Below are 25,760 nucleotides of genomic sequence, written 5' to 3'. Positions count from 1 at the left end.
GTCATTTCCGCGGAAACAGGAAATGACCGGAAGTCATTGAATATGCCAATCAATACCGATTTATGTCATACACACATATCAAATTTCGTCTTTTTATTATTTTTTAATATTATTTCATTTATCTGATAAAATAAAAAAGCTATAGGGGGTGAACCACTTTTGAAAAACACCCAGTATAAAACAATAATAAAGTACGACTTCAAGGAAGAATTTCAAGGAAAAAAAGACCATTCATTATATTCTTGGGGTAGGTATATTGGAATTTATTGACAATTTGCATGCATAGATAAAGGAAACAAGTTTAGATTGAAATGCTCGGCTTTCCGCCAAAACTTATAGGTAATTGTTTTGGGGTGCATAGGTTGTACAGTAAGTCTATCCGTTCTGCCTACGGGGCATCCGTAAGGGAGGAAACGATATTCTCTCGATGTTTCTCGTAAAAAATTAGACGGTAGCCAATGAAATGAGTGGGCGGAGTGTTTTCTGCCGCTTCTATTTAGGTAGAAATTTATAAAATATATTGCAGTTTATTTAAATGTTTTTTGTCCGCATTCCTTTCATAGACACAGATCAAGTAGACGTACTTTACACTTGTTGTACACTTTGGTTGTACGGGATCTGGCGCCTGATCTTGCACTGCTATAGCGGTTGAACCGTAAACAAGAACAGAAATATTTTTTTCTTGTCAAAGTCAGAATCTTCAAAAATTATAAAATCTTTCAAAATTTAAACAGCCCCTATTGAAAAAATACCGAAAAATGTTGAAAGCGTCCATTTTTAAAGTAATTATTGCTATCTTATTTTTTTTTAGTTTAGAGAGTTTAATTTCAATTTTATTTGCTCAAACCCGTGATAATTGTGAAAAAGAAAAAATGACATTCCCGGAAAAAGCCGAACCGCTCCGAAATTATCAAAAGCTTTGAAGAGCGACCGTTGCAAGAATAGCGCCAAATAGTATTTACATTGTCCTTATGGGCACTTTCCAATCTAAACTTGTTTCCTTTATCTATGTTTGCATGTGAATTAAAATGAGAGGCACAACTGTCACTATCAGAGATCCTCTCGTTGAACATATTATAATCATAAACAGTTTTATTTTACCAGACGCATGCAAGAAGCCCATTCTTCAACTACGCCATGCTGAACCTAGGAGACCTTTGAGGTTTGACCTCTGGTTTGACCATAGGATATCGCCACCTACAAGAGAAAAAGTTCAACATTGACGACGACATTTAAAGGTAAAAATGAACCATGAAACTTCGACGGAAGACCTCCATGGCGATACCCAGTATTAGTTAAAATATAACACCACCTATTAACATTGTTTATACCGTATTATCGAAAAAACGGCGTCAAAGAGGGCTAAGGAATCACCAAGATGATTTTGGCGAGGTTAATCTTTAGACGCCCTTTACTAAAAATTGACTTAAACTTGAAATTAACACTAACTATAGAAAGATTAAAAAGGGATAAAACGTTTCCAGACACACAAATCTATTTTGAAAAAATTATTTTCTAGAATTTTAAACTACACCGTTTAAAAAAACATTTTTACTCGATAAAAAAATAAATTCTATTAACTTCTAAGCGCCATTCAATTAACCTCGCCAAAATTATCATCGATTGTCACTCTCCAGCCGTCTTTAACGCCGTTTTTTTTCAATCGTATGGTATTGTGATATTTACTTTTAAAAATATCTATGACTTACAAAATTGAAATATTTTTTTTTATTTTCTCTTTATTTGCTTCTGATGCCGGAGCCGCACATGCAGCAGTTGGTGATCTCTGAACGAAGTTTCTCGCCGATCTGCGATCAGTGCGGATGGGGAATTTGTAGTTCGGTAAATCGGTTAGCAACTTAGTGGCCTTTTCCCAAGCGGAGTCTGTAAATTTGCACTAGAGGCGGGCAAAAATTTAACGAGTCGTTCATTTGAATGACTATTAAAAATGAACCGTGAGATTCAATTCACTGCTTAGCATACGGTTCGTTCAATTGAATCTGGCAGATACGTCTCCATAGAATAGCACGACGTATGTATAAAATAATATGAGCGATTGAACGAGTCGTAGGTCGTAGAAAACAATCGTGAGGATTAAATCGGATCACTTCCCAGAATACGATTCGCTCAAATGAATCATGGCCAGCACGGATCTATAAAATGTCAACGAACGAGTCGTAAAAGACCGTCGCAAGAAATGAATCGGATCACAATGCGACTCGTTTGTTTCTACGGGTTGTTCGTTTAAAGAATCGTGAAAATTAATTCAATGTTTGCAATACGGTTCATTTGAAAATTAATATTAGAATTGAGGCGTCAAGTTGAAAAACCCGCCTTATTATCATTTTAAAAAAATGGCCTAATGATTAATGGCTTAATGATGACATTAATAGTGGACCCTAAAATCTACATAAACATAGTCCCAAACTGCAGCAAAAGTCCCCTATTCCTATATAAAAAAATCACTACAAATTATGTTACTGCAGCAAAATCCGTCTTATACACTTATCTTTTTTTTATTGTCATTATTGCTTTCGTCATTTTGTCATTTTTGCAACAAACTACTGACGTCTTATCCATTTAAAATCCTTACCTAATTTTAATAAAATAGCATACATAATAATTCCAAGTTGGAATACAAATATCTTGCTGCAGCAAAACCCGCAAAACCAAACGCACACAAAAAATTTTCCCGTTAAATGGAACCATTGTTTTGTGTCTGGTTTTTGCATAAATAAAAAAATAATTAATATTTAATTTTAATTTATTTAAAAGAGAAAAAACACAAAAATAATTCGGATAAGGAGAGTTATGTTGCAGCATATCCATCATACTTTAATATAATAATCCTAATACTTTAATCCAAACCAACACAAGATTAATGGTCTACAGTTCTACAGAGGGTTTAGAGGGAACTTGAACGAGTGGATTTGAAATGTTATAGAATACATATTTCCCAAAGACTACGCTCCGGAGATCTGAGAGAAGGCTCAAATACTGCCATTGGCTCATAAAGCTACTGAGTTTCTCGATTGTTTCCAAAATATTATTTGGACTAATGAAAGCACTTTTACAAATTCTGCTGTGTTCAATAGAATTAATTAACATATTTGAAGCGCAAATAATTCCAGACACTTTAAGGAAGATAGACTTTCAAGTTCGTTTCAGCTAAATGTATGGGCAGGTATTTACGGTGATCGATTATTAGGACCTCATTTTTTACTGAAGTAACAATATCTGTAGCTGGAGAGCTGTCAATAATTTAAATCGATGGGCACTATTATTGTACCCTAGAAGCAAACTATGTTACGCTACAAACAAAACATAGTTTTGAGAAACACGAATGTAAAATTCTTTTTTAAAGTTATTTCCTAAATTCGGTTACTTTTAAACCTTATATAGGTTTAATGGTATATAGGTTTAATTTTTTGGTATATGACCAACTTTTTTTTCTTATTTTGAACTTAATTGAAATGGAAAACAGTTTTTTAAATAAATTACCAATATAATAACAAATTATAAATACCAAAATTTTTTTGAGTGACAACATAATTTGTATATTAGAAGAAAAAAAAAGCATTTCCAGGACTTAACTTATATTAAGTCCCTATTTATAAAAAAAAAATTAATAAAGCTAACCAAACCATTTTAAGTCCAAATAAAAGTATAGTACTGCTATAACAAGAAAACATTTAACAGGAAATTACTATCTTAAGTTTAAATTGACTACCCTATAGCAAGACTGTCAAAATCAATTTTCGTCACTGTGGACCCGTGGACATAACATACTAAACTAACCAAAGAGTTTTGAGTCAAACTGCGTTTACGTGGCTTAACCTCATTTAGCACAGGGATTAATTTGGATACTAGGGCAGTTAATATTTGATTTTAAACCGACTATTTTATTTATTGGAACAGATAGGGTAAACCGAGAAAAAGCAAAGGGTAGAACATAAAAAGCTAAGTAACTTGACGTATATATCTCGAATATGCCAATTTTGGGCTTAACATAGTTTGCTTCTAGGGTACAATTATGTTTCCAGGATCAGTTTGAAGACTTACTACAATTATAGCATAAATTAAAGGCTTTCTACTATTATGTTTATTAGTTTCCATGTATCTTCATTGGTTTTTAAATCCAGCTTTTCAATAGTATTGTCTTGTTGTTATTTTTCTGGATACGATTGTAAATATATTTCTGGTTTTCTTACGTTATATGTCAAATTTGAAGGGTCCAGGGAAAAAACTTAATAAGCGCTTAATTTTAGGATTTTACAATATTATAGTAGGTCTAACTGGTCCCTACAAAATGTATAAACTCGCAGGGTAATAAGTTGTTAAATCCTGATATGTGCCTAGTAAAAATATAGAATACACGGAAAGAACCTGATAACCACCAGCCGTCCGGTGCTCTCCTGTAAAATTAGTGAAATGGCCTTATCATGTTTTCCCCTGGACCCTTCTTTTGTAATAAAATTTTAACATGTCGCGTTTGTCTTTCAAACAACCAAAACCAAAAAACGATTCTTAATTAATAACGAACAAATTATTGACGTTTAAAAGCCACTATATACAATTTCGGAATGAATTTATCTACTAGATAAATAATACATCGTTCGGAATGAATTTATCTACTAGATGTGTAAAATCTAATATGGCGCCTATAAAAGAACAAAGTTGATAATGGTGCTCAAAAGACGAAACATCCAATGACAAATCTGAAAACACTGTTGTATAGCCGGAAAAAAGTGGCAATGAAAATGTGTTTTAGTTTTAGGGCATCTTGTCAAATAACATCAGAAAAAAAATCGAATTCTTCAATTTTCGGTTTTTCTGGAATATCTCTAGAATTAGTCAGAATTTTAAATATCTCTAAACAGCATGTTATTAGGCGCATTAATGCACAATTTTGCTCCAATTTAACCATCCTCATATCTCCTACAGTTTACGAGATTCCAATGGTGGCGGACAAATTTCTATTAGCCTGTACATTTGTAATAAAAAAAGTTGATATACCCATTACAACCGTCGAAATAATAGATGGTTTCATATTCATAATATCAAACTTTATATCAAAATGTATGTACACGGTACTTGATTTAATAATATATAAATAAAAATAAAAATTTCTAAAATTTTAGAGAAATAGTATTGGTATCAATTGTACAGAAGTTTAACACTATTAATGAATCAAGAATGTACAGTTTACAGTACAATAAGATTTTTCTTGTAAAACAAATATGCAACAGAAAAAGCACTTTAATATGTAACGTTATACTTATAATATAAAAAATGATTACATCTGCTTTATTAGATATTTACGAAAGCTAGTAATTGTCTGTGGATTTTGCTTAATATTTAAAATCATTTTTCGTTTTTTTGCATCTTCTCTAAGATCGTACAATATTCGGCATTCCTAAAATTCAGAAAAAAAATATAGAAATAACTTCCTCTAAAATGTAACAAATTGATTGTGCTCAATAATTTTAACTCTTGCCCAATAAAGAAAGAATTAAAATAACATGACAAAACACATACCTTAAACAAATTGTAATTTCCAATAATGTACAAAACCTGTTTTGCTCTGGTCAAAGCAACATTCAGTCTATTTTCATTTTGCAAGAATGAATTTGTTGTATTACGCACGCACGAAATTATAATTACGTCATTTTCAGATCCCTGGAAACTGTCAACAGTATTTACTGTAATCTTACAATTTTTCTTTGAATACCTAAAATGATGAATATGTTATATTAGTAGTATTCTTTCGTTCTGAACGAACTGAAAATTTTCACTTAAATTGATTTATTTCCTATACCACGTAAAGGGAATAAATCAGTTTAAGTGAAAATTTTCAGTTTCTTCAGAACGAAAGAATATTACTATTATCAGCATTATTAGTATTAGTAGATATTATTAATGGTTCAATACTTACAGCAAATCTTTAATGTTGTGGTTAATAAGATCCTTTTGCGCATTATATGGAGTAATAATACCAATAGTATATACATGAATACTGTCAACTAGTTCAATGATTGAATGTAACAATGTTTTTAGTAAATGAACTTCGTCAACATTAGTATAATCCGCACAATCATTAAACTTATCACAGCTGAAGACCAAGTAAGGTTTTATTTTATCAGGCAACTTGTTGGGATGATTTGGCAAAGAACTGAAAAATGCACCTAAATTATTACTCCCATAGTAAAAGATTATAATAAAATAATGTAGGTAAAATAAATGCATACTAAGGTCCAAATATAATTACCAATGTAAGAGCTTTTCTATTATATGCATTTATATAAAAAATATATTTTTTTTATATTTATTAAAAAAAATGCGTGACGGTTTTTGGGACATGCCCCAACGGATCATTATCATCACCATTGTCGAAGATTGGGTTATTATAGGCAAAGTTATTTTATTCAGTTTAAAATTCATTTTTCAATTATGTACCTTTAAAAATTTCGTTCCAATCCAAATAGTCCCAATTAAGTCCCAACTAGCAATACCTGTGCGTAAAACTATACAAAACTATTAAAACTTAAAAGACCATCGTCTTTATTTATTTTGCTTACACAACATTTCGGTCAGAAGTATCACTGACCGTTATCAAGTGTGAACTCAGAATAACGGTCAGTGATATAATCTGTTTTTTTTTTCTCAGGTAAGATTTCGACAGAAGATGACAGAAGAAAAGCAGATGACGTCCCATACCAATCTATTTATTTGACTCTTTGAATAAGAAGACTAAGGAAGGAGCATAATGCTATCCATGTATTCATGCATGGTGGGCGGAAAAAGCACTCTAGGGTGGGGATCCTTGACAGTTCTGTTTGACGATTAATTTGACACATTTGAATTTGATTTGAAATTTTGTGGATTTGTCAGTCTTTACGGAGCTTATTTAATGTTATTTATTATTTATTCTACTACTGATAGTTGTATAAAGGTAGTAAATCTAGATGGAAATGGTGGCAGAATTTAAATTAACAGTGACACTATCGCGATTTATCGAAAAAGATTCTAAAATAGTTGATTGTGTAGCGTGCGGTAGACCTCGGCAAAAATTGAGTGAAATAATGGAACAACTTTTCGCTAGTAAGTGACTATATAATATACATACGTGTAGTAAACCGATCATTTATGAAATTCACTTAAATTAACTAAATTATATATTTTTCTTGCATTTTAGCTCTTATTTATTACTTGTCAAAGATTAGATGTCAAAGAATTTGGATACGTTAATTTGACTTACCTGCTTCAGTAGCGTATCGGATGTTTGTGTTAATAAATACTTATTATAACTTATCTATTTTTATTAGAATTATATATTTTTATAACAATTTTAATAACTACCAACATTTATTCACAACGTAAAATAAAACAACAAATTATTGAGTCTACCCCACGTCTACCCTACATCATAGTTTTACATTTTTTAAATAAAATTAAAACGACACTGATAAACCGGAATTTAAGTCGGCCATATTTGAGGCCCATTGCGGTGTACCTAAGATTTTTGATATGCTCCTTCCTTAGTCTTCTTATTCAAAGATTTGACTAAATAAAGTTTCTAATATTTTTTAAATTAATTATGGATGGGTTTAAATATAAAACCGTCATGGCGTCGTCTCTTGTTGTTTTTAACCAGTTTTATCGGTTTGTTTCAAAAATGACAGATCATATTTCAATTTTATTGGCTTGACGGAACGATGAACGACAAACGGGTGCCGATGCGTATGAACTCGCCTTTAGATTTTTGAGGCTTGTCAAAGTCTTGCTAAATTATAGGTTATAATTTTGTGCCAACTTATGTCAAATACACTGCGTTTTAGAACATGATGTATTTTGATTCGTGTTATTACGTGTGTTTTGTGTCTTTTGAAGTCAAGTGGAGGAAAAATCGAGGGAAAATTAACTGTAGACCCAGAGGACAGTTTATAGTTAATACTCGCTGCCCAGACAGAAAGTCTTTTACACCAATAAAGTTACCATCAATAAAGTTTGTATACCATCTCGTCGTAGATAAGTGCATCCATCTCGTATATGGTACAAGGATCGTACTAAACATATACTAAAAACTCGAGTAGCTGTAAAATATATCTACATCACACGATAAGTAAATAATGGATTTTAGTACTGCAGAAAAATAATGTCAAAAGGTACTGCTTTAAAAAAATTAAGATTAAAGTTAATTAATCGAAAAGTTGTGTAAGCAAAATAAATAAAGGCAATGGAAGTCCAAAATTATTTTAGTTTTAATGCTGAATGATTGTCAACCACATTCAAAGTATACAAAACTATACTCGTATGTATTATTACTCATCTAAAAAGTTTTATTAGTTAGAATAATAATTTATAATACACGTTAGACCTTCTGAAGATATCAAAGATTTATCTTTTTATTTTATTTCTATTTTCACAAATTGCACTTACTAATACTTTTCAAATAATATAAGAAGTTTTTTGTGTACTTGCTATTTAAGTTCGTGCATTTGTATAACTTGGTTGTTTACGGGATTATCCGATGGTGGCAGCACCGATGGAAAATGCACCAAAGCTATAATATGGAACTTGTATTATGACATGTAAAAACATAGATTTTAATCCATTTAATTCGGGCTCTTAATAAAGTGGATGGACCATGGAAGGCCACTGTAACGAATAAACAGTTTTTATTAGTTCATTTACTGGATAAATGAAAGAAACAAATTATTAATTAAAAAAAAATTAAACACTTGTTTCATTGTGTTATATATATATATATATATATATATATATATATATATATATATATATATATATATATATATATATATATATATATATATATATATATATATTATTTTTTTATTCTAGGTGTAATCACTATTTATTAAGCTCTTCCAAACGGCCTTGCAAGGAACAGGGCTCCATACAAGGCCAATATTATAAATCAGTTGTTCAACTTAAAACTAGAGTTGTAATAATCAAAATATCCACTTTTACTAAAACTACATATAAAGCTCTTTCATTTAAACGAAAAATTAAATGCTTAACATATTATAATATTCTTTAACGAACATTCCTTGAACACAATCGTATAACTAAGAATAATAAAAATGGAAATTATTTAAAAATTATAGTAATGGGTATTATATCGAACAAATAAGTTGCCAATGCATTTTAGAATGAAATTACAATCGACAACCGAAGTCTACGAAGCGAGGGTCTGTGTCCTTGAGTTTAATGAAGCTTAGTGTGAGTGGGAGGAATTTGTCATCACATGACAATAACTATGACTTTTTTATAGTTTGCCTTCAAAGGAGCATGGCCTTCCATGGTCCACCCACCTTATATTGCCACATTACAGACCGAACCAGAATAATATTCAGATGAGTAGTAGTTATACAGGAAAAAATTATTATCTTAATAGTCTAGATTATCGCAGAACGTACTATGATCTATGTTTTGTATTTAAACTCTAAAATAATATAATTATACAATCGGTATATATATAAATATGTACACATATCGGTATATAAATATGTATACAAATACATACCCTACATATTCATCGAACGTGAATAGAACTTGTTACGCTCAGAACATGCGACTTAATAAGTTGATCTCTGATTTCAATTTTTTATACAAATTATGAGTTTACTGATCTGCCTCTACGTGCATTTAAGAAAATCTCTCCCAAAATTTGTGAAAATAGTCACTAGATATTTTTATGCATAAGTTAACTGTTTAAGTTTTTATTTATTGTTTTTATGTCATATTTTTATTAAGTACAACAACAAAATTTAAATTATGTGTATCCTAATTTTGTTTTATAGTGTAATATTTGTGTTATCATTGATAAATAAATAATAAATGATGATATATATTTTTTAATAATATATAATTTTAGTTGTACACTATTACGATTATATATCAAAGTTAAGAAGTTCAAGGTGGTAGTCACGAAAGATTTAATAAACTAATTCAGTAATAAATTGTTCACAATTTGCACAAGTATGAATTATAGATATGAAGTATTGACTTACTTTAACAATCCGTCATAAAACTGTCTTGCTGGGAATGAACAAATTTCAGGATGCATCCTATATTGTGTTGTCAACATTCGTATAGGACTTCTCCGAGTATTCTTAAAATTATTTGATATTCTGCTAAATAAACTTTCAGAATAGCCCAAATTTGAAGCCTCCTAAAACATAATTATATTAGCAAAAAATACATAATAAGCACACGAAACTTAGATAGCAAAGGTTTATTGGTTTAACACAGGAAAAAGAAATATAATACTGTGTAGCTTAGAATGGTATTAACAAGACTGAAAATTGTTATTTTCAGTTAATTAACCCCGCTTTATTCAAATACAAATATTTAAAATCTAAAGTACCACAGAAACTGCTTTGTACCAATTAACCGATCTAATACAGGCAAGCCTGGATAGCAAAGAAACAGCAATTGGTGCCTTGGACACTGCTGGGACGTGTGACAACATACCTCACAAGGTGGTCAACCGATCTCTAGAAACAAGAGGGGTCAACGATAATAACAACGATAATTCGCTGGTTTTGGGACATACTCTCAACACGGACAGCAGAGGCTCAGATGGGTACCAAAACTGCAGCTGTTAAAACAACACAAGAAACTCGACAATGTGGAGTAACCCCCTCCCTATTATGGAGCTTGGTAGTGGATAAACTACTAGACAAATTAACTCTAGCGGGAATAAACTGCGTAGGGTATAAAGATGACATAGTCAAGATCGCTCGGGAGAAACATGGAGGCACCCTGTGTGATATCATCCAAAGAGGACTCTGTATCACAGAGAGATGGCGCAGGACTGTCGGGCTGAGCATCAACTCAGACAAAACTGCGGGAGTGCTATTCACCAGAAAGCGAAGTCTGAAAAACTTGAAAATACTCTATCTAGATGGAAAAGAAATACTGCTATCGAAGGAAGTCAAATATCTAGGAACAGCCGTGGACAGTAAACTTCTATGGAACAGGCATATTAAGAACATTACCAGCAAAGCCAGAAAGGTTCTCATGGTATGCAGAAGACTGTAGGGAAATAGATCTAGCATTTTGCGCTAGATGTATACTATGATACTAAGACCCATGATTAATTGTGAAGCAGTTGCTTGATACACAAAACTAGAGCAACGTACAGCAAGGCAAAGCATGTGCAATCTGTACATCAGCTCAAACAAAACCGCGGTAGTGTAATTCACCAGAAAGCGAAGTCGGAAAAACTTAAAAAGAATCCATCTAGATGGAAAAGAAATGCTGCCATCACAGGAAGTCAAATATCTGGGAATAACCCTGGACAGTGGACTTCTATGGAACAGGCATATTAAGAACATTAAAAAATGACAAAGCCAGTAAAACTCATGATTGCCTATGGAGCAGTTGTTTGGTACACGAAACTAGAGCAACGTACAGCAAAGCAAAACATGTGCAAACACAGAGACTGGCATGCATCTGCATCATAGAAATGAAACATGTCCAACAGCAGCTATGGAGGTCATTCTAGACCTCCATAACATCACTGCATATTGTCGTCGGTAGATATGCTAATGCAATAATGATTAGAATGGTTATTGACGGAAAAGTACTGCGAGAATTGTCAGCTCAGAAGCTTGGAACACCCATAAAAGAAAAATTCCACTCTTCCAACTCCCAGCTAGTGGATGACATACCAAGAATGTACAACTTTGAGAGAGAGTGTCCTCAAATAAACACCTCGGTAGATTCAAGCTAAGAAACAACGGCGAATATGGTGAAATTCTGTGGGAAAAATGGGGAAACACCAGAACACCTCATCAATGAGTGCGCCGAGACGAGAACCGTTCGTGCTATAAACGGTACGACTGATATCGGAAATGGAGAAATAGCCTCTGTAAAGTCGTCTCAGATACTGGCTTTTGTCAAAGCCCTGAGACTGTATGATGAGTTATAACTCGTTATAACTCAAGAACGGGTAACACACAATAGATATGTAAAGTCGCAGTGGTTAACCCCTCCTCCAAACATTCTACATTCTACAATCTAAATTAATTTATATAGTTTTAAAAAAAATCGTAACAAGAGAGAAGATACCTTTTTCAGTTTGACTTACCCTATTCATGATAGTTGCATTAAGCTGTTTTGGATCTCCCACAAGAACAAACTTGTCTATGCCTAACATAACAGGTAGCAGTGATTCGACTTCATGACACTGAGTTGCTTCGTCAATTATACAACACGAAAATTTAATAAGACCCCTATAATAGTTTAACAGTGAATGATAATCACAAATGTTTAGAAATAGTTTACCGATTAACAGCATCAATAAGTTTCCCATTAACGCAACTATTTAAAGTGGTACAAATTATGGTACTATTTTTTATAACAATATCTTCACATATTTTTAATTCTTGACCATAATTTTTTCCAAAATATCTCTTTGAAAATTGCATCATATCATCACGTGATTCTCTTGCAGCCTAAGAATATTACGTTGTAATTAGTATTTTAATAGTATAAAAACAAAATATTAAAAACAATGTTACTGATAAAAATTCGTCTATTGTTCGTTCAGAAAGAGAATACTTGTTCTCGACAGACATCTAAATAATAGCAAAAAACGCATTTACTTTTGATTTAAAATAACAGGGAACAATTATTACTGTCATATATTCTTTCGCTGGACATACAATAGAAATTTTATGTAAGAATAATAAAATTATAGTAAAATATTCTACAGAAAAAAAAACATACTATGAATGCTGGATGGTCCTTATTTCTCGTACCGACATGTTTTGCTGCTAAAGAGGTAAGAGAATAGAGAATTCCGTCCCCACTTAAACTAGCTTCTGGTCCGATTCGTATTAATTTGATATTCATTTTAAGTTTTTCCCATTCTATAAATATAAAGAATTTTATACAATATGTTATTGATATTGAAAAAAAAACGGCGTCGGCGATGGTTACGAAATGAAGATCGCTGTCATTTTATATGTAAAATGACGCCGCGAGCCGTTTTTTTTCCTTCTATCATACGGTATTTACAATAGTTCGTTTACTATTACTTGTTATGCATATTTATAAAACAAAATCTTTTCATACGCAACAAGACATTCATAAAGTTTTTATCCGTCTATATCTTCCCCTAGGAGATGCAAGACCTTGTCGTTGGTGGGGAAGCTCCTGGTCAGGTGCTGGGGGGAATCCCCTCTAGCACTTGGCTTGGTCTAAGAAGCATCTCACTCATCGTCTTGTCCCTGACTGTAGTGTCGTGGCCAGGGAATTGCACCATGACATATAACGATACCGGGCGGGGCTACGGACACCCTCAACCTTGGGGCACCGGGGGGCACCCCATTGTATTTTCCCCCTTACTTCTACATGCGGGGCTCTGTAGAAGTGGACCGACTGTCCCTAGCGACTCATAGGAACACTATGAGATCTGATAATAATAGTAATAAAAACATCACCGGTGAAGCTGTGGGAAACCCCCTAGCGACACTGGGAACAGTAACAATGAAAGTTCCAAGGGGCCAAACCCAAAGAGAACTACAGGAGAGGTGGCTGACACTTGCGTGAGACCATCCTCCGCAAGTGGCATACAAGCTACCACCTCCTCCAAGGGTCGGGAGCCTACCTCCTACCTCTAAACCCAACAGGCGACACAAGCTACCGTTTCGTCTACCCGGCCTGGGTCGTAGCTCCTCGACTGTGAGGGACACGGGTCTCCGTAGGAAGTCCTGGGACTGTATGATGAGTTATAACTCAAGAAAGTGGGACACAATAGATCTCTAAGGTCGCAGAGATTAACCCCCCTCCCACTTATTCTAATTCTAATCCGTCTATATGATTCTAAATTAAAGGTTTGTTGTTAAAATTATCCGGGGCATTTCAATGATTTAAAGAAAAAAATAAAAATAAAAGTTTACCACACAAAATAAAATTTAAGGCAAAAAATTCTAAGGTCGTTGGATCAACGTAGCCGTGTTTACAAAAATATCTATTTTATTTTGTAGATTTTTTTCTAGTGGCGAAATATCCAGAAGTTTTTTTAAAGAAATGAATCCGCCACAAAGATATAGGGGGGGGGGACATTATATATAAGATAGAAAACAAATTTCTTGCAGTAGAGGTATATAATAAAATTATATAAGGATTCTTGCCACTTAACTGCTGATATAGAAATTTAATTCTACGCTGTGTTTGTCATAATGTGGATCAACCTGCTCTCACTACCGGTTTCGGAGCCCTACTCCATCACCAGGTGAGCTTGGGAGATCCACAAAATGACAACCACAGCGCAGAGATAGTTAATTCCGACTTGTCGGAAAGTATCGGTTAGATATTAAGTCCCGAACGGGAGATAGCGGCCTGCGTGCAATGGTAGTACTTTCGTACCACCGAGGCGCAACTATCGATAGTAAAAGGATGGTAAAAGGCTTTTTTCAGGCAAGCCAAATTAAAACAAAACAAAATAAAATTTAAGACAAAAAATTCTAAGGTCGTTGGATCAACGTAGCCGTGTTTACAAAAATATCTATTTTATTTTGTAGATTTTTTTCTAGTGGCGAAATATCCAGAAGTTTTTTTAAAGAAATGAATCCGCCACAAAGATATAGGGGGGGACATTATATATAAGATAGAAAACAAATTTCTTGCAGTAGAGGTATATAATAAAATTATATAAGGATTCTTGCCACTTAACTGCTAATATAGAAATTTAATTCTACGCTGTGTTTGTCATAATGCGGATCAACCTGCTCTCACTACCGGTTTCGGAGCCCTACTCCATCATCAGGTGAGCTTGGGAGATCCACAAAATCACAACCACAGCGCAGAGATAGTTAATTCCGACTTGTTGGAAAGTATCGGTTATATAGTAAGTCCCGAACGGGAGATAGTGTCCTGCGTGCAATGGTAGTACTTTCGTACCACCGAGGGGCAACTATCGATAGTAAAAGGATGGTAAAAGGCTTTCTTTTTCAGGCAAGCCAAATTATAAAATAGAAAACAAGTTTCTTGCAGTATAGGTATATAATAAAATTATATAAGAATTCTTGCCACTTAACTGCTGATATAGAAATTTAATTCTACGCTGTGTTTGTCATAATGCGGATCAACCTGCTCTCACTACCGGTTTCGGAGCCCTACTCCATCACCAGGTGAGCTTGGGAGATCCACAAAATGACAACCACAGCGCAGAGATAGTTAATTCCGACTTGTCGGAAAGTATCGGTTAGATATTAAGTCCCGAACGGGAGATAGCGGCCTGCGTGCAAGGGTAGTACTTTCGTACCACCGAGGCGCAACTATCGATAGTAAAAGGATGGTAAAAGGCTTTTTTTGCCATTGCACGCAGGCCGCTATCTCCCGTTCGGGACTTAATATCTAACCGATACTTTCCGACAAGTCGGAATTAACTATCTCTGCGCTGTGGTTGTCATTGTGTGGATCTCCCAAGCTCACCTGATGATGGAGTAGGGCTCCGAAACCGGTAGTGAGAGCAGGTTGATCTGCATTATGACAAACACAGCGTAGAATTAAATTTCTATATTAGCAGTTAAGTGGCAAGAATCCTTATATAATTTTATTATATATAAGTAGTACATTACTTTTATTAATTACATAAGTAGTATTCCTTTTTAAAAATTTGATTTAATAAATATCTAATTTGGTTATAACAACTACGTATTTATTGTCAAATATCAATTAAATAATATTTGTTTAAATTAAATTACGTAGCTTTATGAAATAAGTTACCTGAAGTCGGCAGCTTATACTTCTTTGCAACCAACTTTGACAACAAAGTATCAACGGCTGTGTTTGATGGAGCTGCTAACAATATCAAAGGAGGGTTCTTTGTTTCCTGTGTTATGTAATAAGAAGTTAATATTTGAAAAACTAAATTCACTATAACACTTGATTTTCCTGTCCCAGGAGGCCCTTTGATACAATAGATACCCTTTGATGAACCTGTACAGAGACTAGCTGCTTCGAGAACAATTTGTCTTTGTTCAAAATTTAACATATTCTAAAAACAAAAATTTCTAATTTATCACAACAATTAATCATCGAAATTCTTCTTAACTTTAAAGATATGCTTTTATTTAGTGTTTATATTTATTCATATTTATGCTATGATACAAAGAAAACAAGAAAACAATGCTATGATACAAACACATGCCATGATACAAAGAAAACAAGGTATGATCGATACCGGCTCTAATTTCGTTCAGGTTGCGCATATCACCTGTGACGTCATACGCCATACAAAAAAATATTCATATTTGTTCAATTGTCACTAATAAAAAAACATCTAAAATAGAGAAGAATTAGGACATAACCTCAAAACTTGTGTCAAATCATTGAGCTTGACATTTGAAAAGTAATATTTGCATTTTTTATGTGTCATCAGTTTGACGATTTGAAATTGGCGCGCGGAGCTTGCCGGCCAATGGTGCAATAATTATCACCTGCGACGTAGTAACCAACATGCGCAATATCATCCCTTGTTTTATTAGTATCGTGGTATGCACCTATTTAATTTAGCGTTATTTCTAATTATTATGGCTACTTGAAAAAAATGTATTTTTGATTTTTATATTTATATATGATTTTATATTTATATATTTAAATAGAATGATGAGTATAAGTTATATACATATTATTTTTAGTTATCATTTTGTCTTTAGAAATATATCTAGTAATTGACAATCAGAGCTCGCAAGCTGACAGAAAACTTACGACTTTTTTTTATTTAAATCATTTTAATGAATGAAGTCGTTAGATTTTAAATAATTTTTCGGAATCTGACTTAAGTAATTTTAAGTAATTTTCAAATTACTTAAAATTTAAGTAATTTTCAAAATTACTTGTGATTTAAATATTTATTCTTCTTACAGTGCCATACTCTGTACAGAGCGTTGGCTACCTCTCGCATGTACTTGTGATGTGTCCCAACAGTGTTTTGCACGTACACGGTACCTACAGTTTTCTCGCCGAATCCGAACGGCACTATTTGAGAGGCTGTACAAGGCAAATATACTCAAGGTGGTTTGCCATTGCCTTCCTTGAGGTAGCGGCTCGCTGGTCGCAAATATATATTTTTATTTTAAATAAATAAAGCGGCCATATTGGCTTGGCCCAGTACCTCTCACACCGCAGATCGACACAATACTGCTGGTGCTACAGTCGGCCACAAATCTTTATTCCGAAATAGAAAACCGACTTAAGTAAGACTTAAGCTTGATTTTCATGCATCCGTTGGCCGACGATACGTTGATACGATATTAATTTCATTGGTTGTATTTAAAGGCTTCAATTGGTTAACCGTTTCTAACCAACCGAAGTCTTTAAATTCAATCAATAAAATTAATATCGTATCATCGTATCGTCGGACAACGGATGCATGAAAATCAAGCTTTAATCCTTTTAAAATAATTACATTTTTTTATAAAAGATTTAATTCAATTTTTTCATATATTTTTATGATAAATTTTTAACAGCAGCATTTCCTCTTTAAACTATCACGCCGGCATCGAGGCAGCATATCAAAAACACCATCACTGCCACTCCAGACCTTAGCTGAAATGATGCCATAGCCATATTGCATAGTGATCAAAACATATCACCACTTTTTAATAGATCTGTAGTCGATGACATCTACTAGATAGGTACTGTACTGGATAGGTAAAAAATACTACAGTAAAAAATACTAACAGTTAATCTCATAGAAGTTATATTCTTAATGTTCATATTTTTTACTTTTTTTTCTTGATACTTATTCTGAAAACAAACCCGTTTTATTTTAAGTGGTTTTAGTCTTATCTGTACCTACAATAAATGAATAATATAGTTAATAAGGAAATAGGTTGAAAATTGGTAATAACAAGATTTGTATTAACATTTGAAAAATAGGTACTTAAATTGGCTTCTTTCTATCTTGACTTGACTGTAATTATTTTACTATCATTTTGCCGACTTAACTTGCAAATTATCACGAATTAAATCAAAAATATAGACCTAAGTCACAAAAATGACTTAAATAACATTATACTGATATTAAGTATTTACAAAAATTATTTGACTTGAAAGAGAATGATTAAGTCAAAGACTGAAGATTTAAATTATTCGAACTTTATGTTGAAAACGACTTAAGATTTAAATCTATTTGATTTTAGAAATGCCTTAAGACTTAAGTTTTGAGTCTTTTTGAAAGCGATTTCACAGCGGATGTATATAAAATTAGGGCATCTTGTCATTGATCAGGTGTTTTGCTCACTTTTATAAATGGCTTATTCAGAAAAGTTCAAGAACAAAAATAACCCAATATGTAAGACATATAGAAAATGTACCGCACCTTTATGAGGAAAAAGTAGTCCACAAAGTGACCTTGATCCTATACCTAAATAATAATTAAATATGTAATTTTAAAAAATTCGAAAGTAACAAACTTGATTGTTATAAATAGTTTACTAAAGTATTCTGTTTTAGTTAAGTCTAAATCTTTTTTTACTTAAGACTAAGTTGCCATTCATCTAAACAATAAAAGTGCACTATCTGAATAACAGTTCTTACCGGATGAACAATATTACGATGTGTTATAGGAAATGTATAATCTTCAATAATTGGATATAATACTCTTTTACATAAAGCTGAATCCTTCAAACTCTTAATAGCTTTTATTTGCTTCAGATGTGCTCCTATATTTGCTAATAATTTCAACAAAATATGTGCTTTACAATCAATCTTCTTGCCTGGTTGATATCGAGTTACTATGGTAAATTCTAAACATATGTGTTGTTCATGGGCTAAAATTACAAAATATACTAGCCCTGATCACTTTATTTCCGTAGTGTGTACTTTAATGCATACGACAGAGATAAATAAATATACGACCAGTTGACAGACAGAGAGACAAAATAAAAAACGGCATACATTGTTGCCGGTTCGTACGAGAAATAAAATAATAAACGAAGATAATATATATCTAAGCTATTCAATAATGCTCATTTCTGTTAGACGGATCTTTAAGAATCTATTATAGCAGTAGTAAAATAAGTAACTAATTGTGCAAAATAAAGTTCCAACCCTATAGATGCAACATTTTTCGTAAACACCTACTTGTGCGGTTTGAAATGTTGATGCAAAATCCGGCAATACAGCATAGAAGAACTGTATCATCCTAACTTTTATCTCTTTTTAATACATTTGATTTGTCATTTAATATGTCACTGTCTTACACATTAAAATCCAAACCGTGTAGTTTCGATCACCAAATAGATATATTAGATAATTTCCATGCATCCACAGGGTGTCCCAATATTCCGTTGACATAAAACTATGTATTTTTGGAATCGAAATAAGTTCATTGGACACAATTTACCTCTATACAAGTCGTTCATTTATCCGTTAGAGGGCATCAAATTTTAAAAAAACAAACACATTTAAGATATTTTAAGAACTGTTATTTCAATTTTAACGAGATTTAGAGTGTCCATTCGGGAATGCAATCCCGCAAATGCGGGATCCCTCTGAGATTCCGCGGGATCAAAGTTGCGGGATTTACCGTGCGGAATCGACACATTACTACTGGTTAACCGAATCGATCTCGATTAAGGTCAAACTGCTTCGTTCCGGGCTGATGCGCCGATACTCGGAGCCCGGGGGATTCCCCTTACGGCTTGGCCATTAAAAATAAGTGAAACAACCAGGTTAGTTGTTAGATTTCTTTCTGACGTATGTGCGTAAGTGAAGAAAAGCGTTTAACTAAGCAACATTTTAGGTTAAATTTTAAGTTGAATATCTCTTGAACTAAAAAAGATTTTGGGATGAGGTTTGGACCAGGTTTTAGATGCATCTATTGTGATTAAGATGCTATGTGGTTTTCGAAAATATATTTAGCGAATTCTCGTATACAGGGTGTTTTATGAGAGTGTGAAAATTTGATCAAGAATCTTTTTTACCGCAAATTTACAATTTTTAAAAAAGCGAAATTTTTACCAAGTACGACTAATCTGTATTGAAATTAGAAAAAACAAGTTGATCGGTTTTTTACTTTTTTTTTGTTTTAAGGAAAATACGACGTTTTTTCGAAAATTATGCATTTTTAGTCATACGTATGGCCCTAAATGGTACAAAAAGCTTTGTACATTCTGCATATGCCAAAAAATTATTGATATAGAGTGTATCTAAAACCAGATAACTAACACAAGTTTAAAAAAAACTTCAACATCAGAATAATATTTTTATTTATAAAATAAGTAAGTAAATTATAATAAAATTTAAGTTTATTTAATATTAATATATTTTTTGAACAGCCTGTATACATGGGTCCAAATTTCTGTACAGCTAGTTAAAGATACACGCTATATCAATGTATTGTGGGTCTATGCAAAATGTACAATGCCTTTTGTACCATTTCGGACCAAATGTATGACTATTGTTTACAGTCCCGCAAATCCGCGGGATTGATTGCTTTAATCCCGCGGGTTTGTGGGATTGAGATTTTGGTGCGGGATTGCATTTCCTAGTGTCCATGTTTGGTAAGCGCGTTAACATTTGAGTTTCACAAAAATCAAGAAAAAATATGGGAAGGGTGAAAACTACCCCTACATAAATTTTAGCAGAAATATTTTCCAACTCCACCAACGACCGCCTTTTTTTCGTAAAATAATTTATATAGTATTACTACATTTTTTATCTCTTGTAAAAAACGCCACTGCGCATACTTTTTGAAGAAAAAATTGTTTTTCTGATGCTGTCTTACAAAAAATGTTTCTTATCTCATCAAGCTATGTAGGAGCATAAAATCTAATAAGCACTAATAATGGCGAAAATATGGAATTTTAAGTTAGTATCACAAATAATATTTGGCAATAAACTTCAAAAATTTTAAATTACTTAACGTTCAGGTTTATTTTTGATTGATGGCTTCTAACGGATAAACGAAGCACTTTTGTATAGAAGTAAATTGTGTTCAATTAGCTTATTTTGATTTAACAAATACGTTATCACTCTATGTCCACGAAATATTGAAACTATCTGTTTATTTTGTAGGTCTAATTAGGAAAAAAAATCTCCAAAATGTTTTTTCTTAAAAACTATGCGATGTAGCGTTTTTTTGCGACGAAAAATTTAGTAAATACTAGAAGCCATTTTATTAATTATTAGGATAACATTTTAAGAAAAAAAATTAGTTGTAGGTGGAGTTAGAAAATATATCTACTAATATACGGGTGGGGGTAGTGTAACCCCTACCTTTTGATGATTTTTGCAATTAAAAAATGTTAAAGCACTTGGCGAAACATAGGCACACCAAATATCATTCAAATCGGAATAACGGTTCTAAAAAAATCTTAAAAAATGTGTTTATTTTTTAAAAGTTCGATGCCTTCGAACAGACAAACCAAGAACTTTTATATAGAGGCAAATTGTGTTCAATGAACTGATTTTGAAATTTAAAAAAGGGGTCCTTTATTTCCAAAGAGACCTGGTTTATAAATCCAAAAAAAGCAAAAAGACTCAAAGTCTCGGTCTCAACATTTAATGTTGAGAAATGTTGAGACCGAGACTTTGAGTCTTTTTGCTTTTTTTGAACTGATTTTGATTCCAAAAATGCGTAGTAGTTCTATGTGCACGGAATATGGGGACACCCTGTATGTGTTTTTAAAAACTAGATATTTAAATATCCTATTATCTAAATAAAAAAAATACTAAACATATATATGTTTAACTTACAAAGTAATTTTATTTCACCTAAGTCCTTTTCTAATACTTCTGTTTTTTTGCATCTACTAACAAAGCCAAAATTTAGTGACAAGTAATATTTGTTGCTATCACTTGTTCTATATTCCACTAGTAAAAAGTCTTCATTTCTATAATACAGTCCCTTTCTTAGTTCTTCTTTGGTGATATAACCTTAAAACAATTATCAGATATTAAAAAAAATCAGTGATAGACCAAATACACAAATATAGGCTTGTTCCATCACAGTAGAAAACCGGACATTGTACGATTATTGTCATAAAATCCATTCCAACCGGGAGTGGACTATGCATTTGCTGTCCTCCTTTCACGCAGTTGAGCAGCTCTGAACTGTTCAAGAACGCGATACTCTCACTCCATTCAACTGAGTCATAAAGCTCCAGAACTGTTCCGCGCCATATGGAGGCACCAGGCTATCGCGCACCGCTCCTTCCAGAAGCGGTAAATGGTAAGCAAACAAGCAATAAGTAAACAGCAACTGTAGCATCCAATTACCAAACCAAAACAAAACGTTCATAACCTAACCGTACAGGTACTGTCGATACAAAATTAAAAGTTGGAATTGTTTTGATTGAGCTGCGCACTTTTTTTACGCTTTTTTGCATTTTTTTCAATGCTCCGTCACGAAATTTTGTTTCGGATTCAAAAATAATATCAGAATTACACCAAAACTTTCTCACAAAAAATACAATTTGACTAGTATAGACTAGATGGTAATACCACAGATTAGGTATACTATATGTATACAGATAAAAATCTTATCCCTAATTCGTCGTACGAAAATTGTTTTTTATGACGATGTGCAAACGAGTAAAATTTCCTGTGCGCAAAAATAAACTCGCGTAAAATAACAATAAACAGCGTAATAGAGAGATATCGCTAAAACGAATAGCGTGCATGGACGTTAATAAGGCCAGGTGTTATTTCCTTTACGTTAGGTGGTATTAACTCTCTTCATTTATAGTTATCGGATCGGAAAGAATTCTGTTCGCGTCGCGTCCGCTATTTAAACTTAACCTAACTTTGAATTTAAAACTTTGAAATTGTTTTGTTTACTAGGTATTTTAAAACTAAAGGTCTAAAGTGCTTATTTCCAGTACTTTATTGTTCAACGTCTGCCAGTGGGTTTAGGGCAACAAGCAACAAATTCTCTTAGAAGGGCTAAGTCGTCATCTGCTATAAACCTAAGCCTCTTTATAGGTTCTTTAATATTGGAAGAGGTGGAATCCATATTTTGAGCCATATTTATTTAATTAAAACTAATCCCAGCTACTTAAATATCAAATTACCTAATAAAACTAAAGTAATCATTCAAAACAATTCAAACATAACCTAAAATAAAAGATCTCGCCGGCCGGCCCCGGTTGTCAAATACCCGCAGATGCCCATTTAAGCAATTTTTAAACGTTATTTAGAAATAATGCTTGGTGTAATTGATCCGCAAATTACGTCAGGCGGTAACGTTATTAGCGGGTGTTGCGTTAAAAATTGACTCGCGCATATCGTAACCAGGATAAGGTACGCGTAAATACTGCATGACGCTATTCGGTTTCCCGATATCTCTCTAATAACTGTGCCGGTCAGGCGCTGTGCACAATTTTAGAGGCCATAAGTAGGCGTGCTATGTGCGCAAACTAGTAACCTAACTAGTGCCCGATTCCGAAAATTCCGAACCACGAAAAACAATAAAGAAAAAACAAAGTTTATAATCTGTATAATCTGTGGTAATACATTAGACTTTAACAAAAAAAACATAAGAAAAGTACAAAAAAGGTTAAAACTACCCCTACCCCTAAATAAATTTAGAAGAAATATTTTCCAACTCCACTGACGACTATTTTCTTTCGCAAAATGGTTCTTATAGTATTTACTAATTTTTTATCTCTTGTAAAAAACGCCACTGCGCATACTTCTTGAGAAAATAAAATGTTTCTCCGAAGCTGACTTACAAAAACAATTTCTTGTCGCATTAAGATATGTAGGCGCATAAAATCTAGTATGTGGTAATAATCTAGTTGTCTAGGCGAAAATGCAGAATTTTGTTAGTATCATAAATATCTGCCAATAAGCTTCATACATTTTAAATTAAGGTTGTTTTTTTATTAATGCCCTCTAACGGACAAACAGGGCACTTTTGTATAGAGCTAAATTATGTGCAATTAAATTATCTTGATTCAAAAAATACGTCGTTATTTTATGTACATGGATTATTGGAACTCCCTGTATAGTTTGTAGGTATGCTTAAGAAAAAATCACCAATTTTTTTGGAATGAAAAAAAAATGTAGCAAATATTAGGACGACCATTTTTACTAAAAAATCAGTCGTCGGTAGAGTTTTTATTTTTATACTCTTGTTTTATTACTCAGGTAAGATTTCAACAGACGTTGATAGAAAAAAGCAGATGACCTCGATACCGATCTATTTATTTCACTAAAAAAAGTTTCTAATATTTTTTAAGTTAACTTATGGATGGGTGTACATATAAATCCGTCATAAAAAATGTCTATATCTATGTGGCCTTATCAACCTAACCAACCTAACCTAACCGTTGACGTTCTCAAATCCGTCATTTCAAAAATTACAGATCATATTTCAATATTATTTGAGTGACGGAACGATGAACGCACAGACGCAGATTCGTATAAACTCGACTTAAGAATTTTGAGACTTGTCAAACCAAATACGTTTAAATTACCTATACCGCGGCCTCCCCATAAGAGCAATTTATGTCCCAGTATTGAAGGAGGACAGAAAATCGAGCCGAATGGTTTCAAGACATAGGTTCAACCTTGTTTAGTCAAACCTCCTACCACACAAGGATAGACTTATGTAGGGAATGCATTGAAATTCTATAGCCATCCTTTAACATCGGGACAGGAATTTAAGCGGTACCCTCCGTATAGGTAATTTAAACGTATTTGTGTCAAACTCTTGCCAAATTATAGGTTATAATTTTTGTGTCAAATTATGTCAAATAACCGTTCTGGACATTTAGGGTGCATTCCGTTGCTTATCTTGGTTATGGTTTTATGTTCCGTTTCTATCAGTTTCCTGAAAGTTTTCTTACTACGGAACACGGTTCCTGAAAAATTTGGTTATAACTGTCACCAAACTAACCAGCGCGAGAAGGCTGGTTTTTCTGGTCTTATTTGTCAATCAATGTCATTTATGTGACAGAAATTAAGCAAATATTGGAAGTTAGAGTGAAATTCTCATTTAATTTCTAAAATTTGTAATAATATTTTGTATTTATATCCAAAAGCAATGGAGGTAGGCAGTAAAGGTAAATAAATTTCATTAACTAAATAGAATAACTTTTAAGACCATTTGAACTTATCATGCAGTCATTGTTTCTTAAAGTCAGAAACATTTAAAGAAGACATCAAAAACAAGACAACAAGTAATCATGAATGTTTTGTAAACTATAAAAATATAAATATTGATTAGATTCGTTTATTTATAATTTATCTGTTTTAATATTGGACCTGCAAATCTTCACTTGAGCTGTTTAACGATTTTAACAATTTATTAATAAAGCACTTTTCAATATTAAACTCCATTGAAAAAAAGAAGCAAACGTAAAAGCAGAGAATAAGTACATGAAAAATGCATAAAAGATAAATTTTATAATAGAGGTATTGAAATTTAGAAAACGTCAACATTTGACGTTTCCAGTATTTTACCAAACCGTTCCGTATCAAACCGATGTTTTTCAGGAACCGCTCTTTACCGTAGTTTACCGGTCTGGTTCGCCTGGTTTTGCAACGGAATACAGCCTTACTAAATTCATTATTACAGAACTGTTTAATTATTATATATTTTTTTTAATTTTAGACAGTATAGACTGTATTCATTATTGTAAATTATAAATTTATAAAATAAGTAAAAATTTACAAGGAATTGTCAATAAACTACATTATTATTATATAAATTTGTGTAGTGTGCGCATCAATAAAAAGGATAATTTTGACAAACAGCACCCAAAAAT

At 32.8% G+C, this 25,760-nt stretch overlaps 1 protein-coding gene across 2 annotated transcripts in view; it reads right to left on the bottom strand.

The window, feature by feature from the left end:
- Nucleotides 1–997: 997 nt before the first annotated feature.
- The window catches only part of LOC115877189 (probable helicase senataxin), a 35,129-nt gene continuing 10,366 nt past the window's right edge, over nucleotides 998–25,760 (bottom strand). Inside the window, exons 5-14 of one of the 2 annotated variants that reach the window (XM_030893347.1) lie at nucleotides 21,745–21,924; nucleotides 18,583–18,815; nucleotides 15,766–16,036; nucleotides 12,760–12,902; nucleotides 12,316–12,485; nucleotides 12,119–12,263; nucleotides 10,035–10,195; nucleotides 5,936–6,172; nucleotides 5,539–5,731; nucleotides 5,244–5,416 (exon numbers count right to left, since the gene is read on the bottom strand). In XM_030893347.1, coding sequence (XP_030749207.1) covers nucleotides 5,297–5,416; nucleotides 5,539–5,731; nucleotides 5,936–6,172; nucleotides 10,035–10,195; nucleotides 12,119–12,263; nucleotides 12,316–12,485; nucleotides 12,760–12,902; nucleotides 15,766–16,036; nucleotides 18,583–18,815; nucleotides 21,745–21,924 — 1,853 coding nt within the window. In that variant the 3' untranslated portion in view covers nucleotides 5,244–5,296. Of the gene's footprint in view, nucleotides 1,198–5,243; nucleotides 5,417–5,538; nucleotides 5,732–5,935; nucleotides 6,173–10,034; nucleotides 10,196–12,118; nucleotides 12,264–12,315; nucleotides 12,486–12,759; nucleotides 12,903–15,765; nucleotides 16,037–18,582; nucleotides 18,816–21,744; nucleotides 21,925–25,760 lie in introns of those variants that run through there. The other variant, XM_030893348.1, reaches the window with a different exon arrangement.

The sequence above is a fragment of the Sitophilus oryzae genome, unplaced genomic scaffold (assembly GCF_002938485.1).
Source record: "Sitophilus oryzae breed Bouriz unplaced genomic scaffold, Soryzae_2.0 scaffold_1442_pilon_pilon, whole genome shotgun sequence".
NCBI lineage: Eukaryota > Metazoa > Arthropoda > Insecta > Coleoptera > Curculionidae > Sitophilus > Sitophilus oryzae.
Note: the sequence above shows the minus strand (reverse complement) of the source record. Positions and strands in the feature narration are given on the sequence as shown.